The sequence below is a fragment of the Gallinula chloropus genome, assembly GCF_964237585.1.
Source record: "Gallinula chloropus genome assembly, chromosome: 12".
Taxonomy (NCBI): Eukaryota; Metazoa; Chordata; class Aves; order Gruiformes; family Rallidae; genus Gallinula; species Gallinula chloropus.
The window spans coordinates 7,183,855-7,196,026 of NC_140097.1; the positions used below are offsets into that span (position 1 = coordinate 7,183,855).

At 43.8% G+C, this 12,172-nt stretch overlaps 1 protein-coding gene across 1 annotated transcript in view; it reads left to right on the top strand.

Annotated features, from left to right (window-relative positions):
- MAGI1 (membrane associated guanylate kinase, WW and PDZ domain containing 1) overlaps window positions 1–12,172 on the top strand; it is a 345,937-nt gene that overhangs the window by 267,278 nt on the left and 66,487 nt on the right. The window contains exons 4-7 of the mRNA XM_084269610.1: window positions 1,253–1,459; window positions 4,320–4,530; window positions 7,897–7,979; window positions 11,237–11,272. Of these exons, the coding sequence (XP_084125736.1) occupies window positions 1,253–1,459; window positions 4,320–4,530; window positions 7,897–7,979; window positions 11,237–11,272 (537 nt within the window). The remainder of the gene's footprint in view (window positions 1–1,252; window positions 1,460–4,319; window positions 4,531–7,896; window positions 7,980–11,236; window positions 11,273–12,172) is intronic.

Genomic DNA, 12,172 nt, shown 5'->3' on the forward strand with positions numbered 1-12,172 from the left:
ACGTAACAGGGTAGTAAAGGGGCACGTACACTTGCTGGGGGATGAATATTAAATATGTAATTAGGTACTGAAAAATTGGAAAACAATATTTTCAGGTTACACGTAGCCTATGGAGACAAATGAAGAATGTAATCAAATGAACATGTATACTTAGAGAAGAATTTTGTGCTGCTGCCACAGTTGAAGCTGGGAGGGCATTGTTTATATTTTGTTTTAGCAGAGAATATAGGGAGAATTTTAAAGTCTGCCCTTGGAATCTGAAGATGGCAAATAAAAATTAATAGTAATTCCTGAAATGAAAATTTGGGGAGTTTTATATGAAACTGTTGTATATCACAGATCATTGTGTAAAAAAAATGCACTGTGCAACAGGTCTGAATTCCTGTAATGCCCAGTGCTGCAGACACTGATTCAGGAACTGTGAAATACCTCCATGGGATTCTGGCATCCATCACCTAGCACTTAATCTGTATTTCTTCCATGGTCACTTAAAATGACAATGAAGTGTCCCAGGCACTTTGCACTGTTTGCATCCCGTCTGGTGGTGGCTGCCAAGAGCTGTGTGTTTGCATAACTGTGGCTGCGTCCTTCATCCCTTCCAGTTTTCCTTTCAGGTCTGGTTGTTCACTTCTACCCAAGTTGACCCAACTGCCGAGTTTCCTCTTTGAATAAAGCACTGCCATGTGGTACCTTTCCTTTTCTCTCCTTTGGCAGAGTTTTCTTTTAGAGAGAGAATAGGATTGGGGTTTTTCTTGCTTTTTAAATGCAACACCCACCCTAAAAGAACCTGTGTATTAAAGCAGGCCATCAAGCCTTTCATCACTTCTCTGGGTGATAGCAGTCATGAATTTTTTATTTTCTGCAGGGCTCACTCCAGATCTGCCAGAGCATTGTGTGGGTGCACACATGTAAAAGGGCTACTAATTGAAATTCAGATGTAACGAGATGAAGTTTTGCTATTCACCATGTCTGCCTTTTGTTTTAGCCCTTGTACGCTCAGTGCACCTAAACAATGCAGCCATTGCTTCTCCTTTTATATTCAACAAGAATAACTTAAGAGGCAAGAAATAATTCTGTGCCTGCTCTGGAGATGAAATATGCCCCCCCAAAATGGGAATGGCGTGTGTTAGTTTATTTATTTACATATGGGGAGAGACAGAAGTTTTGATGGAACTGAAAAGAAAATGAAATTGAGAACTTGCTGCTATAAACTGCTCTCTTTTGAAGATGCAAATGTGCTTCTATTGCCTAGGTAACTATTATGGAACACCCAAGCCTCCCAGCCAGCCCCTCAGTGGGAAAGTGACTTCCACCGATGCTCTGCAAAACCTGCAGCCTGGATCCAAGCAGTCGACTCCAAAGCGAACCAAGTCTTACAATGATATGCAAAATGCTGGCATAGTGCATACAGAGAATGAGGAAGAGGATGATGTACCTGAAATGAGCAGTAGCTTCACAGGTAAGATAAAAAGATTGCCATCCATCAGTTATGATAGACAGGAAAGATTTTTGGAAGGGGGATGGTTTTGGGTTTAATGGGTTTCCTGCAAAGATGTTGATCCCAGACAGAAATGGCCAGCAAGACTGGCATGACAGGCGTCTGGGTGTGGAGATTGAGCTTGATGAAGGAAAACTGGAGAAAAGCTCACATCCATTAGTTGCAGAAAGTTCAAGGAGGAGCTGAGCTATGGTTGACAGTTTCAATCATGATAAGCGTTATGAAATAGCTCAACCAGGATACATTTGAAATTAATTATTGCTGCTTTCAAAATATGTTTCTGTCCTTTCCCCTTCCTTGCATCTAGAGACACCTGTCACATACAATTACTAGGTCCTCTTTTCCAAAGTACCTTCCAGCAAACCAAGGGCTGCTTGCAGGAACGAGGTCTCTGTTTTTGTGAAGGCCTTGTGTCCTGCTGAACAGAGCTCTCAGTCCCAGCATGGCTGCCTGGGAGCGTTGACTGGAAACTTTTGCAATCTAAAATCAAGTGCTGTGCAGGCAGATTTGGAGCAAAATACTGTTGGGGATCAGATGAGTTTCCACAGAAATCAACTGGAAGTTTGTGAACTTCTGAGGGTTAACAGCCCCTCCCCATGCCTGTAATCCTAATATTTGTTCATGCTTAGAGCATTATTTCCTCAGCTTGGTTTCAAGCATCAAATTCGTCTTCCTAGCTCCCTTTGCAGAAGGGTCTTAGCAAGCAGCATTATCCAGACCTTCAGCCTTTCACTGCTGCTGTGAGTGTTCACCACCACTGTCACTAGGTCCTTTGTTCTCTGGTGATTTCCTGCCACCATGACAATGTTCCTTCCCTGTCTCTGAGGAGCTGTCATGCCAGTTCCTACCTGACAAAGTCCTGGCTCTAACACCTGCATAGAGCTTTAAAAGGATTCAGGCTGCGATTAGTTTTGTTCCTCTCTTGCCAAACCAGTAGGTTGCCTTGAGGGTTGTGCACTGTTTGGCTGTTACCTTCTAGATGTTTCCAGTTCAGCTCACTCCTGGCTGGCCTGATCCCTCCCAGCTGGAGATGCTGTCTCTGCCTACCAGCTCCTTCACAAAGCTTTGCACCTGATGGTAGTTTCTCACATCTTGTGACTCTGGCAACAACCTCAGCCCTTGTCACAGGATACAATCACAGAATCATTAGGTTGGAAAAGACCTTTGAGATCATCAATATGATCCTTGGGAGGAAGCTTGTGGGAGATGCTGTTTGGCCTTCTTGCTGCCTGCCTCAGTTTGGTGCCCCTGAACATAGTCTAGCAGCTTTTCTCTCCCTTGTTTTCCTTCACAAGATGAAATACTGGAAGATGCAGCTCATTTGTCACAATGTTATCACACCCTGGCCCCTTGCCTCCATTAAATGGGCACGGAATCAAGAAAAGAGTTATTTCTCCTATACCAAGATGATTCCTTATGCTTATTTCACACATAAGAGTGCTAGCCACATTAAAACACTCCTGCTTCCTTAGAAGACCTTTCAGTGACTTGTGTTTTCCAGACTTTGGCATGTTTACACTCGCAGTCTTAAGCTGGCGATGATTCATTCATGCTTCTTTATCTTGTCAGCTTCTACCTAAAAATATCGAACGCCAGGAAGGCTAGAAAGCAGGCAGCCAGCTGAGGGTACTGCTAGAGTCTAGATCTTGTTTGTTTGTCCCTCCTCACCCAGTTTATTATTTTCAGTCTCTTGTCTTTCTACAGACAGACTAGAAATAGTGCAGGAGCTGCAGTTAACGGCCTCCGCCACCTCAAATCAAGGGCTGTGAGTTGAGGATGTCAGTGGTCTTTGGTCTGGACAGCAGAGGCCAGGTCTTGGCTGTGAAGCCCTTTCAGTCCCTCTGCTTGGGGACTTGGCAGAGCATGACACTGATCTCTGTCTTTAGCTCAGTGTGTTGCCTGCTGTATATGCTGGAGGCTGGTAGCTATTGATATTTCAACACCTTCAAGAACCAGGGAAAATACCTGGGTAACTTCAGAATTTGTCTGTTGCCAGGACCTCTGTGTGAAGGAGCATGGGGCACAGACCTACCCTGTGGAGAGCATTTGCTGGGATTAGGGGTGGAGGGAATGAAGCAGCAGTGTTTCATGAATACAGCGCAAAATCGCCTGGATTTAAGCGTCAGAAATACTTCCTTGGAGGGAGGAGGGTCACAAACATCATAAAATACTCCTGAATGAATTTGAAAGAATATAATAATGAGCTGTAGAATAAACCTCCTCAGACACCCAGAACAGGCACTAGTGAGCAGCTTGGACACATTGTACAGTATTGACATTTCTTTTCATTTTTCATTTTTTATTCAAAAACCCCACACTGCACTAAGGATGTTCATCATTAGCTTGTTGACTTTGAGCTTCTGGCTACCTTCTGCACTTGTGAAAATCTCCCTCTTTTGATCAGTCTTCAAAAAGCAAATTTTATCCTCCTAATCCCTGTCCCACAACCGGCGCTGCGGGAGTGAACCTGTAAGCCTGCTCGGAACCCCGCTGAACTCCTCTACATCAGTGAGCCCTGGCCTCAGATGGCTTAGAAGACTTTGGTACCTCAGCAGGGCCTGTTAGAGCAAGCACAGAGGCTGATCACAGCGTCTGATGTGCGCTGGCGAGGGCCTGGCTGGCAAGGGCGCGCGTGGGCAAAGCGAGCTCATCCCTGCCAGCAAAAAGGCTGGCTGAGTCTCTGTCCTCGTTTCATCTGTTGCTGTGTCTTGCAAATTAAAAAGCAAGGAGAGGGAAACTGTTGGGATAAATCCGGAGAAGCAAACGGGAGGAGAAAAAGACTGATTGTCCAATTTTATTTGTGCTTGTTTATATTCTGCAGCAGAGTCTGGTGACCAAGACGAGCATCATACGCATATCGTACGAGAGACAGCCCCACCGTCCACGATTGATAGCCACACCAACGTTCCCACCACGGAACCATCTCAGAACCTCCCTCAATACCTACCTCCTTCTGCCGAGGATAACCTAGGTCCTCTGCCGGAAAACTGGGAGATGGCCTACACCGAGAACGGAGAAGTCTATTTTATAGAGTAAAGCACACTTTTGTTCTAATTCCATCTCTCACCCTCTCTCTCTGGGCATAAGTAAACCTCCATGGATGCACTTTGTGCGTGTGTATGAAATATTTAGCATATACAGTTACATTGCAGAGCTGTAAGTTCTTGACTTGTGAAGGGGTTTTGCATTTGCTGGTTGGATTAACATCCAAATTACTCCTGAGTTCAAAGACAGGGGGAATTGCTCCTTTTCTGAGGGCAGTTACAATAGCAGCAGACACTTATAAAATATGGGCTGGTTGTTTTCACGGGTGGAATGAAAGCTCCTAATTGGAAGGGTTGGGACTTCATTTCTGGAGCCTGCCTCTGTGCAAAACACAGCAGAGAGAATTCCTCTGTCATGTGCTCGGGCGGTAGCAGAGCTGGGGAATGGAATTTGTGTGTTATCTTCTCATCAGAGCAAACGGGCCAAATATGTTAACATGCTCCAGTGGTTTGCAGAAGGCATAGCTCAGTGCAGAGTAGGTGCAGTCAGTTTGGAAAGGCAAGAAGTACCTTGTGCTCTGCAGTCTTTGCCAAAGAGCTGAGTGCTGTCAGCAGTTTTATGATGATATTGATTTTTTTTCATGCTATAAATAATAGTCTCTAATTATACTTGTCTAAATTTATTGAGATAGGAGTAACTTATAAAATGGGATCTGTTAGTGGAAGAGATTTCTTGTGCAGAGTTTAGCTAGACATTAAAATTCAATTAGCTTTTGAAACTCAAGCCCTTAGCTGCCCAAGTAGAGGAAGGGGGTGGGAATTGATTTTGGATTGGATGGTCTGTGTAATGTGGTCTTGGAAACTGAGATGTTCTATCTGTGCACCAGAAGGCAGAGGGCAGTTAGTGCAGAAGAGCCCCCTCTGCTCATGGCCCTTTGGTACTCTGGAGAATTCAGCTGGATTAGAGCAGTAAGGGGAGTGGGTCCTGCTCCTCATCAGGAGAGGGGACTTTTGGAAAAAGCCTGGGAAAGTTCATCAGGTTTTCCCCTTGGATGCAGTACTGGGAGAAGAGTGCCAGAAGATCTGAGGGGCTGGGAGGACTGAGAGCACCATAGCAGCTTGAAAGGGCTGCTGTAAAACAGCCATTTCCAGTTGCCTGAAGAGGCTGCACCAACCCCTTGGTGAAAGCTAAATAAAGTCTAGAAGGGCCGATGCAAATTCTCATCTGCTGCATATCGGGTGAAACTGAAATGTGTTCATTATCGTGAACATGGCATTCTGCCCCTCATTATGTCCTCAGGGTGCCTCATTCTCTGATGTACTTTCTGGCTTTAATGTATATAACACAGCCTGGGTAACAGCCCATCCAGACTGCCATTTTCCTCCCTGGAGGAGGATGGATGATGAGCACGAAATGCCACCCAAGCAGCCAGCCGCTGCCCTCACGTGGGCCCCAAAACCCATACCGTGGCTACTGCATTCCCTTAGCAGTGCAGGACTGTAGCACCTTAAATAATTTGTTAGACCTTCTGTAGGAGAATTATATAGCAGGAAGAATATAGCCTGCACACACGGCTGTCTGTCTGACATGAAAATCTGGTAGCACACCAACTGCTCCCTTCCCTGTGGTGCAGATTGACCATTTTGAGGATACATACGCATAGGGGGTGATTTTGTGGGAGTACGTGTTGGTGTGGATGCAGCACTGAGTGACTGCATTCTATTAATTCTAAGGACACCCTGAGCCTAGAAACAATTTACTTTGATTTGTATCAAATTAAGAGAGCAAGCTAATGAGCTGTGTGGACCCAAGCTGGCTCAGATATCTGTACCCTCATCTACAGTGCTTTGGGTTATCGAGTCAGGGTGCTGAAGGGAGCAGTATGGGAATGTCTGAGTGGCTTGCACGGAACCAGCTCAGGTCCAGTGGGGCCAGAGCTGCATGTTGGATAATGGATCCCAATGGGTTGTAGCTGAAGCAGTTTGGCTCTTGAGATACGTTTCTCTGGTGCTCTAGTTGGAGTTTTTATTACCCAGAGTCTCCCAGACCCTTGTTACCCTGCGTGTAGATGTGTGCATGTTACAGGTCTAACACAATCCTGTCCCTCTGAGCGTGTGAGCAGAAGGGTGTTCAGCTCAAACCGTGCTGTTGTGAGCCTTTGGTGAGAGAGGCAAAGTTGCAAGAAATATCCAAACATTTCATTGCTCTCCTCCCACCACCCTCCTTCTCAGCTAGATAACAGACTTCCTAATTCCTAAGTTGGCAGAACCCCTCTGCTTTATTGCTGTTAATTTGCCTGACTTCCCGAATTTCTGCCATTCTAGTTGGCAGTTAATCGCTCTGAAGCATCCAGAGGGATTAAACACATTTGGTCATCCTGCTTTGGGAAGGCTGGGTGGCAGGGTGTGTAGAACAAGGACTTTTTATTCACATGCCTGGCTCTCAGGAGCAGGACAGTCCTCTATGCCTGCAGTAAAATGCCAGTTTGCTGGTCGGTTGTTAGTTTCCCGAGGATCATAGTCCTCATTGCGGCATTTCCAGCTTGGTGAGACTGTTGTGAGGGCAAGGTTAAGTTTGTAAACCTCTCTGAGACCTTGAAGGAGAAGCAAATAGCATTACTCTACGGCACTGAAACTTAAAACTGTTAAGAAGTGTTAAAGGCTAAGCTAGATGAATGATACCCCAGGGACTGGATGGCTATCGTTGCAGGTTATGTCTAAGATGACACTGGGTTGCAGAAGAGGCATTATATTACACAATTATCTCCAGATGCACATGAAATGATGGGAGAAAATAATTTCTAGAAAATTTATTTTAAGCTTGTTTACTATGCAGCCTTCGCTGCTGGGACTGGCACTGTCAGGGGACGGGAAGAAAGGAAGAGTTGAAAGTAAAGATGTTCAACTTCCATCAAAGGCTTTGACAGAACAGTTTTCTTTGTGTAATTAAAAAGTTTTCACTGGAAATTTTGTTTCTGACTAATTTTATGGGTCAAATCTAGACAAACATCAAAGGCCTTTTGCAGGAACAAAGGTCACTGTGTGGTTTATGGAGGAAGGGAACTTCTTTGTCAGGAGGGGGGAGATGGCTCAGAGGCAGCTCCTGGAGTTAAGAAACAAACCAGCAGTGACAGAAGTTTGAAAATCGATATAATATTGCAGGTTTCACATGCATCCTTACAATCAGGAGAGCTGGCTTGTGTCTTCTTGCTTTTCACCTTTGTGTGTTCAGTGCCAAGGTTCTTACGATTTGGTGGACTAGTTTGCAAAGCAGAAAATCGTAATGCTGTTTCTTCTGCAGCAAAAGTATGCCTTCAGGTCTGTTGAATAATAAAGAGGATATATACTTCTATGTCACTGATACTTCAGCTCTGCTTTATTAACAAAGGTCATATTTCCATTTTTGTTTTCCAGCCATAACACAAAAACAACATCTTGGCTAGATCCACGGTGCCTGAACAAACAGCAGAAGCCTCTAGAAGAATGTGAAGATGATGGTAAGAGACTGAAAATAGTGAAATACTAATGTGTTTGGCCCGTTTCTGTGTGGCCTTCTTCCTTTCCTTTTCCCCTTTCCAATAACCCGTGTTCAGAAATACTTTAGAAAAATGAAGTCTTATCAGTAAGCACATAGAGACAATATCCGTTACATTGTTGTAAAATCCCTGTTTGTGCCTGTAAGATAGCCATAGAGAGAGCAGATCTTTTAATAAAAATCAAAGAGGTGCTCGAAGTAAGGCTCCTCTGGTTTTGCAAAGGCATTTGAATAGTCACTGATGCTGAACAAGGCTCAAAGCTTTCTGACATGTTTGTTCCCTGGATCGCTGTGTAGGAGGAAAGCGACTGAGTCTCTGCGTGCTCCATTGTGTTATGCTTCAACCACCTGCTTTACATGAATGGAAAGAGTTATGTTGTTATTTCTTTGTTTGAGCAGGAATAACTCAATTGCTTCATTTCTACTGTTAAATTCTGACAGACCATTTAGCGTTATGATTGCAGAAAACAAATGCCATTTGAAAGTGTAGGTTTTTGCCACTGAAAATTTACACTGAAGTAATTTTGTATTCCTTGAGATGTTGGAAATGCAAGCCACTGTCCAATATAGAGCCACCAAATGCGGGACTGTGAGAGAAGGTTCTTCCCCTGCGTCCCTTAAGAGATGCTGGAAGAAAAAGGGAATCATGATGAAAACAACTTCAATGTTTGGGAAAGCCTGTGTAAAAGTTTTGGTCTACTGACCAGGAAAGGTGATGGTATTCTAACCCGTAATTTTGGCTAGCACAGTGCTATCATGGTAGACGTATCTTAAAAATGGAAAGCTTAATTTGTCAGTGTTGGTGCTGTCCTTGTAAAATTAGTTTTCGTAATGTGATTAACCTCCTACTGGCATGAGTCAGGCTCAATGAGAATTACAATTTTATTTCAGAAAAAACTCAACTTAATCCCTTTTACTGGTGGGTTCAAGCCTGGTCTCCAGAAATGTTCTTACTATTGTTGCACATGCAGTTTTTCAAACTCTACTTCCTTTCACATCTGAGACTTTGCAGGATGTGAGAACTGGCCTGCGTAGCCTTCGCTGCCACGATGAAGCAGGTCACCAACTTCATAGTGCACAAAGCACCATACCCCCAAAGCCCAGGGATGTGCAAAGCCCAGGCAGGAACCCAGCGCAGCGAGCTGACGCCTGCTTCACGTCCTTAGCAACTGGTGCCGTCTGTCAGGGAGCGAGCGGAGGGAGCTGGATTAATGAAGGCCTTGCTCTGCACCTAAAAATGGATATGTCAGTGGGTGATCAGAACTGGAACAAAATTAAATAGTAGCTTATGCAGGCAAAGCTCCCTCCTCCTTGCTGTTAAGCATTGCTGGCAATTTAAAGAGGAGGTTGCTTAGTCTTAGCGTAGAGAGGTAGAGTCTCTTTCAGAGGGTAGTTTTCTCTGAAACACAACTTGTGTCCTGGTTTTCACTACTGGCAAGACTCCCACTACGCTGCCTGCCCCAGTGCAAGTGCCGCTGTGGGTCAGTGTGCCCCGTGCTGTGAGTCAGCAGCAGTGGCCGAGCTCTCCTCTTGAAGTTGTGATTCTCCTCACAGAAGGGGAAGTCTTTCCCTTGTCCTCTTGGCAATTATAATTGTATACATTGGAATAATTTATTTTGTTGGGGTTAGAAACATACAGCTGGTATTTACATATTTCATTAAGGTCATAAATTTACGGAGGAGTAGCATTTTTGTTTATCAAGTCCTTAAAATCAGCTGATTTCACCCCCCATGCCTCCATCCCCCACACCTTCACTTCATTCACCAAGTTGCTCATCAGTAGATATTTTTAACATTTAGTCAAACGAGTTGCCTCACAGGTACAGTGGTGGACCGCAGGCACGGCATGGTTTTGCTTGGCTCTCTGATCTTGCTTTACACGTAAGAAGAGTTCTATAGCAGAAAACAATGTGAGCACAAAGACGAGAGCAGGTTATTTTTACTGCATCATAGAAGTCGGATGGTTTTTGGCAAGGGTCACTGTTGGGGGTATTTCCACTGAAGTCAGTGGGACTCCTCCTCTGTTTGTTTGTTCTGTGTTGTGCGCGTGAGTTTTCAGGCTCAACCCCATCCTGTTTGTGGCTTTTATAAATGTCAGATGTTGTCTCAGATTTGTTTGGGTGCAGTTGCCTTGTGTTCTCTCTTTGTCAGGATATGTGTCCCTAACAAGTTTGTGGTTGTTTCCAGTTGTTTAGGCTGTCAAAGGAAATTGCAATTCATGTTTCATGCTAATGGTCCTGAACAACTGCTTTGGTAGAATATATTGCAAACCGGTCACGGAAGAGGGTTTTTTTTTAGGTGTCCGAATTTTCTAAAGCAATGTTGTGACACTACATCTTCTGTTTGCTTCTATCATTCATTTATGTGGCTTATACTTTACTGTATTAGGTCCAAGATTGTTTTTTTTTTTTACCATCTTTGTTCTGGTTTTGTCATCATCTTTCATTTCCAGACTACATTATTATTATTTATAGGCTAAGCAATACTTTAATCATCTGTGTCACTGTTAACTTATGAATATGGAGCAGATAATGATAAATGGAGCAACAGTGAATATTGATGGCTCTGTGTATTTGAAAAATTATGTGATCTTTGTCCCAGGTGCCTCACTAAAACTGGTGTATACCCGTAAATGCCTCACCCGTGCATCTGGACTTCAGTGTAGGCCTCTGCCTCCCATTAAACAGGGTGCTTTGCCTTCGTGCCTACCTTAAATCATCTGAGTAGTTACAGTAAAGTCAATCAGACCTTGCGTGCACATACATTTAGCTACTTTCTTGAAAACCTTGCTACATTAGTTCTTATTTAGGCACAAGGTTTTCCTCTCAGATTCCTTCATCGGTATTCAGGCCTGGCCTTCTGATGGATCCGTGTGTCTACAGAACTGATTGCAAAGGTCGGACCATGCAGATCTGAGGGAGAAGCCTCGCTACAGCGAGAGCAACACAGATGTATTACTTTGCCATATCAAGCTGTGGCATGGGAGTAGTCAATTGATGCAGATATTTAGAGAATGCAAGAACCAATTCTTACATTATCTACATCAGATCCATCAATATTCTAATCACTAACGCGTGATAAACGGTACGCTTGGGCTCGGTCTGTAGAACATTAGTGCCGGTTCTGCTGTTTGCTGTAGGGAATTTCTTGCTTGGTGCTGGTATCTGAAATTTTCTTTTAATTTTTTCTGTCTCATTTACTGCTCTTCCCTTGGAGAAGAAGGGGTACACACGGAGGAACTGGACAGTGAACTAGGTAAATCATCCATCTCTCGTTTTGATGTTTGACTTCAACTGCACTGTTTTAAGCTTTTAATTACTTACTTTCTCCTTTGTATCATTTTGCATCTTTCAGTTTTTTTATTTCAACAAGCCTAATTTATCAGCAAAACTTCCCTAGCACACAAAGCATTAACCTTACCAGAGTAGCTTCAGATCGACAGTGTTTTTCTTACGGATCCGGTTTGAAGAAAGCTGGAGAGCCTTAATCGTGAAAAGTCTGTTTGAAGGTGCTTCCTCCTGGACCATGCAGAAGACAGGGGCTTTTCCTCTGGCATCGCTGGCTCCAGGATGAAGTTTATAGGTGCCAGAGTTGAAATTGAGTAGCTAACGGTGCTTTTTTTTTTGTGGGGCCAGACATTTCCCAGACAGGAGAAGCAAAGTGTGATTTAGGAAGTGTTACATAGGATGTTTCTGCTGAGCTTGTGAGTGAAACAGCTGAAAATTCTGCTCAGTGGGTGATTTTATAAACAGATGATTTTCAGTGATGTGGTGCACTTTTATTTGCTGCATCTTTCTGTGAAGAATGCTGTCTTGCTCTCTCAGCAGTGCTCATTCTGCTTATACTAATGGTGGAGGTAGTTGTTATTTGTGTTCAGCTATGCTCTACTGCACTTGGAAAGCTGAAAGGCATAAGAGGTTGCACAGGATTTTATTTCCACTAGGTCTGTTATTGCTTTTAAAGAGGACTGTATTTACGGTTTATAGTTCTGCGTACTGGAGGATTGTATTACCAGGGAATTAACCTCTGGTTTCTGTAATGACTTGCAAGTAAGTGTATTCTACTTCCTGCTTCTGTGTGATTGATACAACAGCAGCAGCCAGCAGCTATTGCATGGACTTTTAACACTACTCCAGGAACTGTTCTTCTGGATAG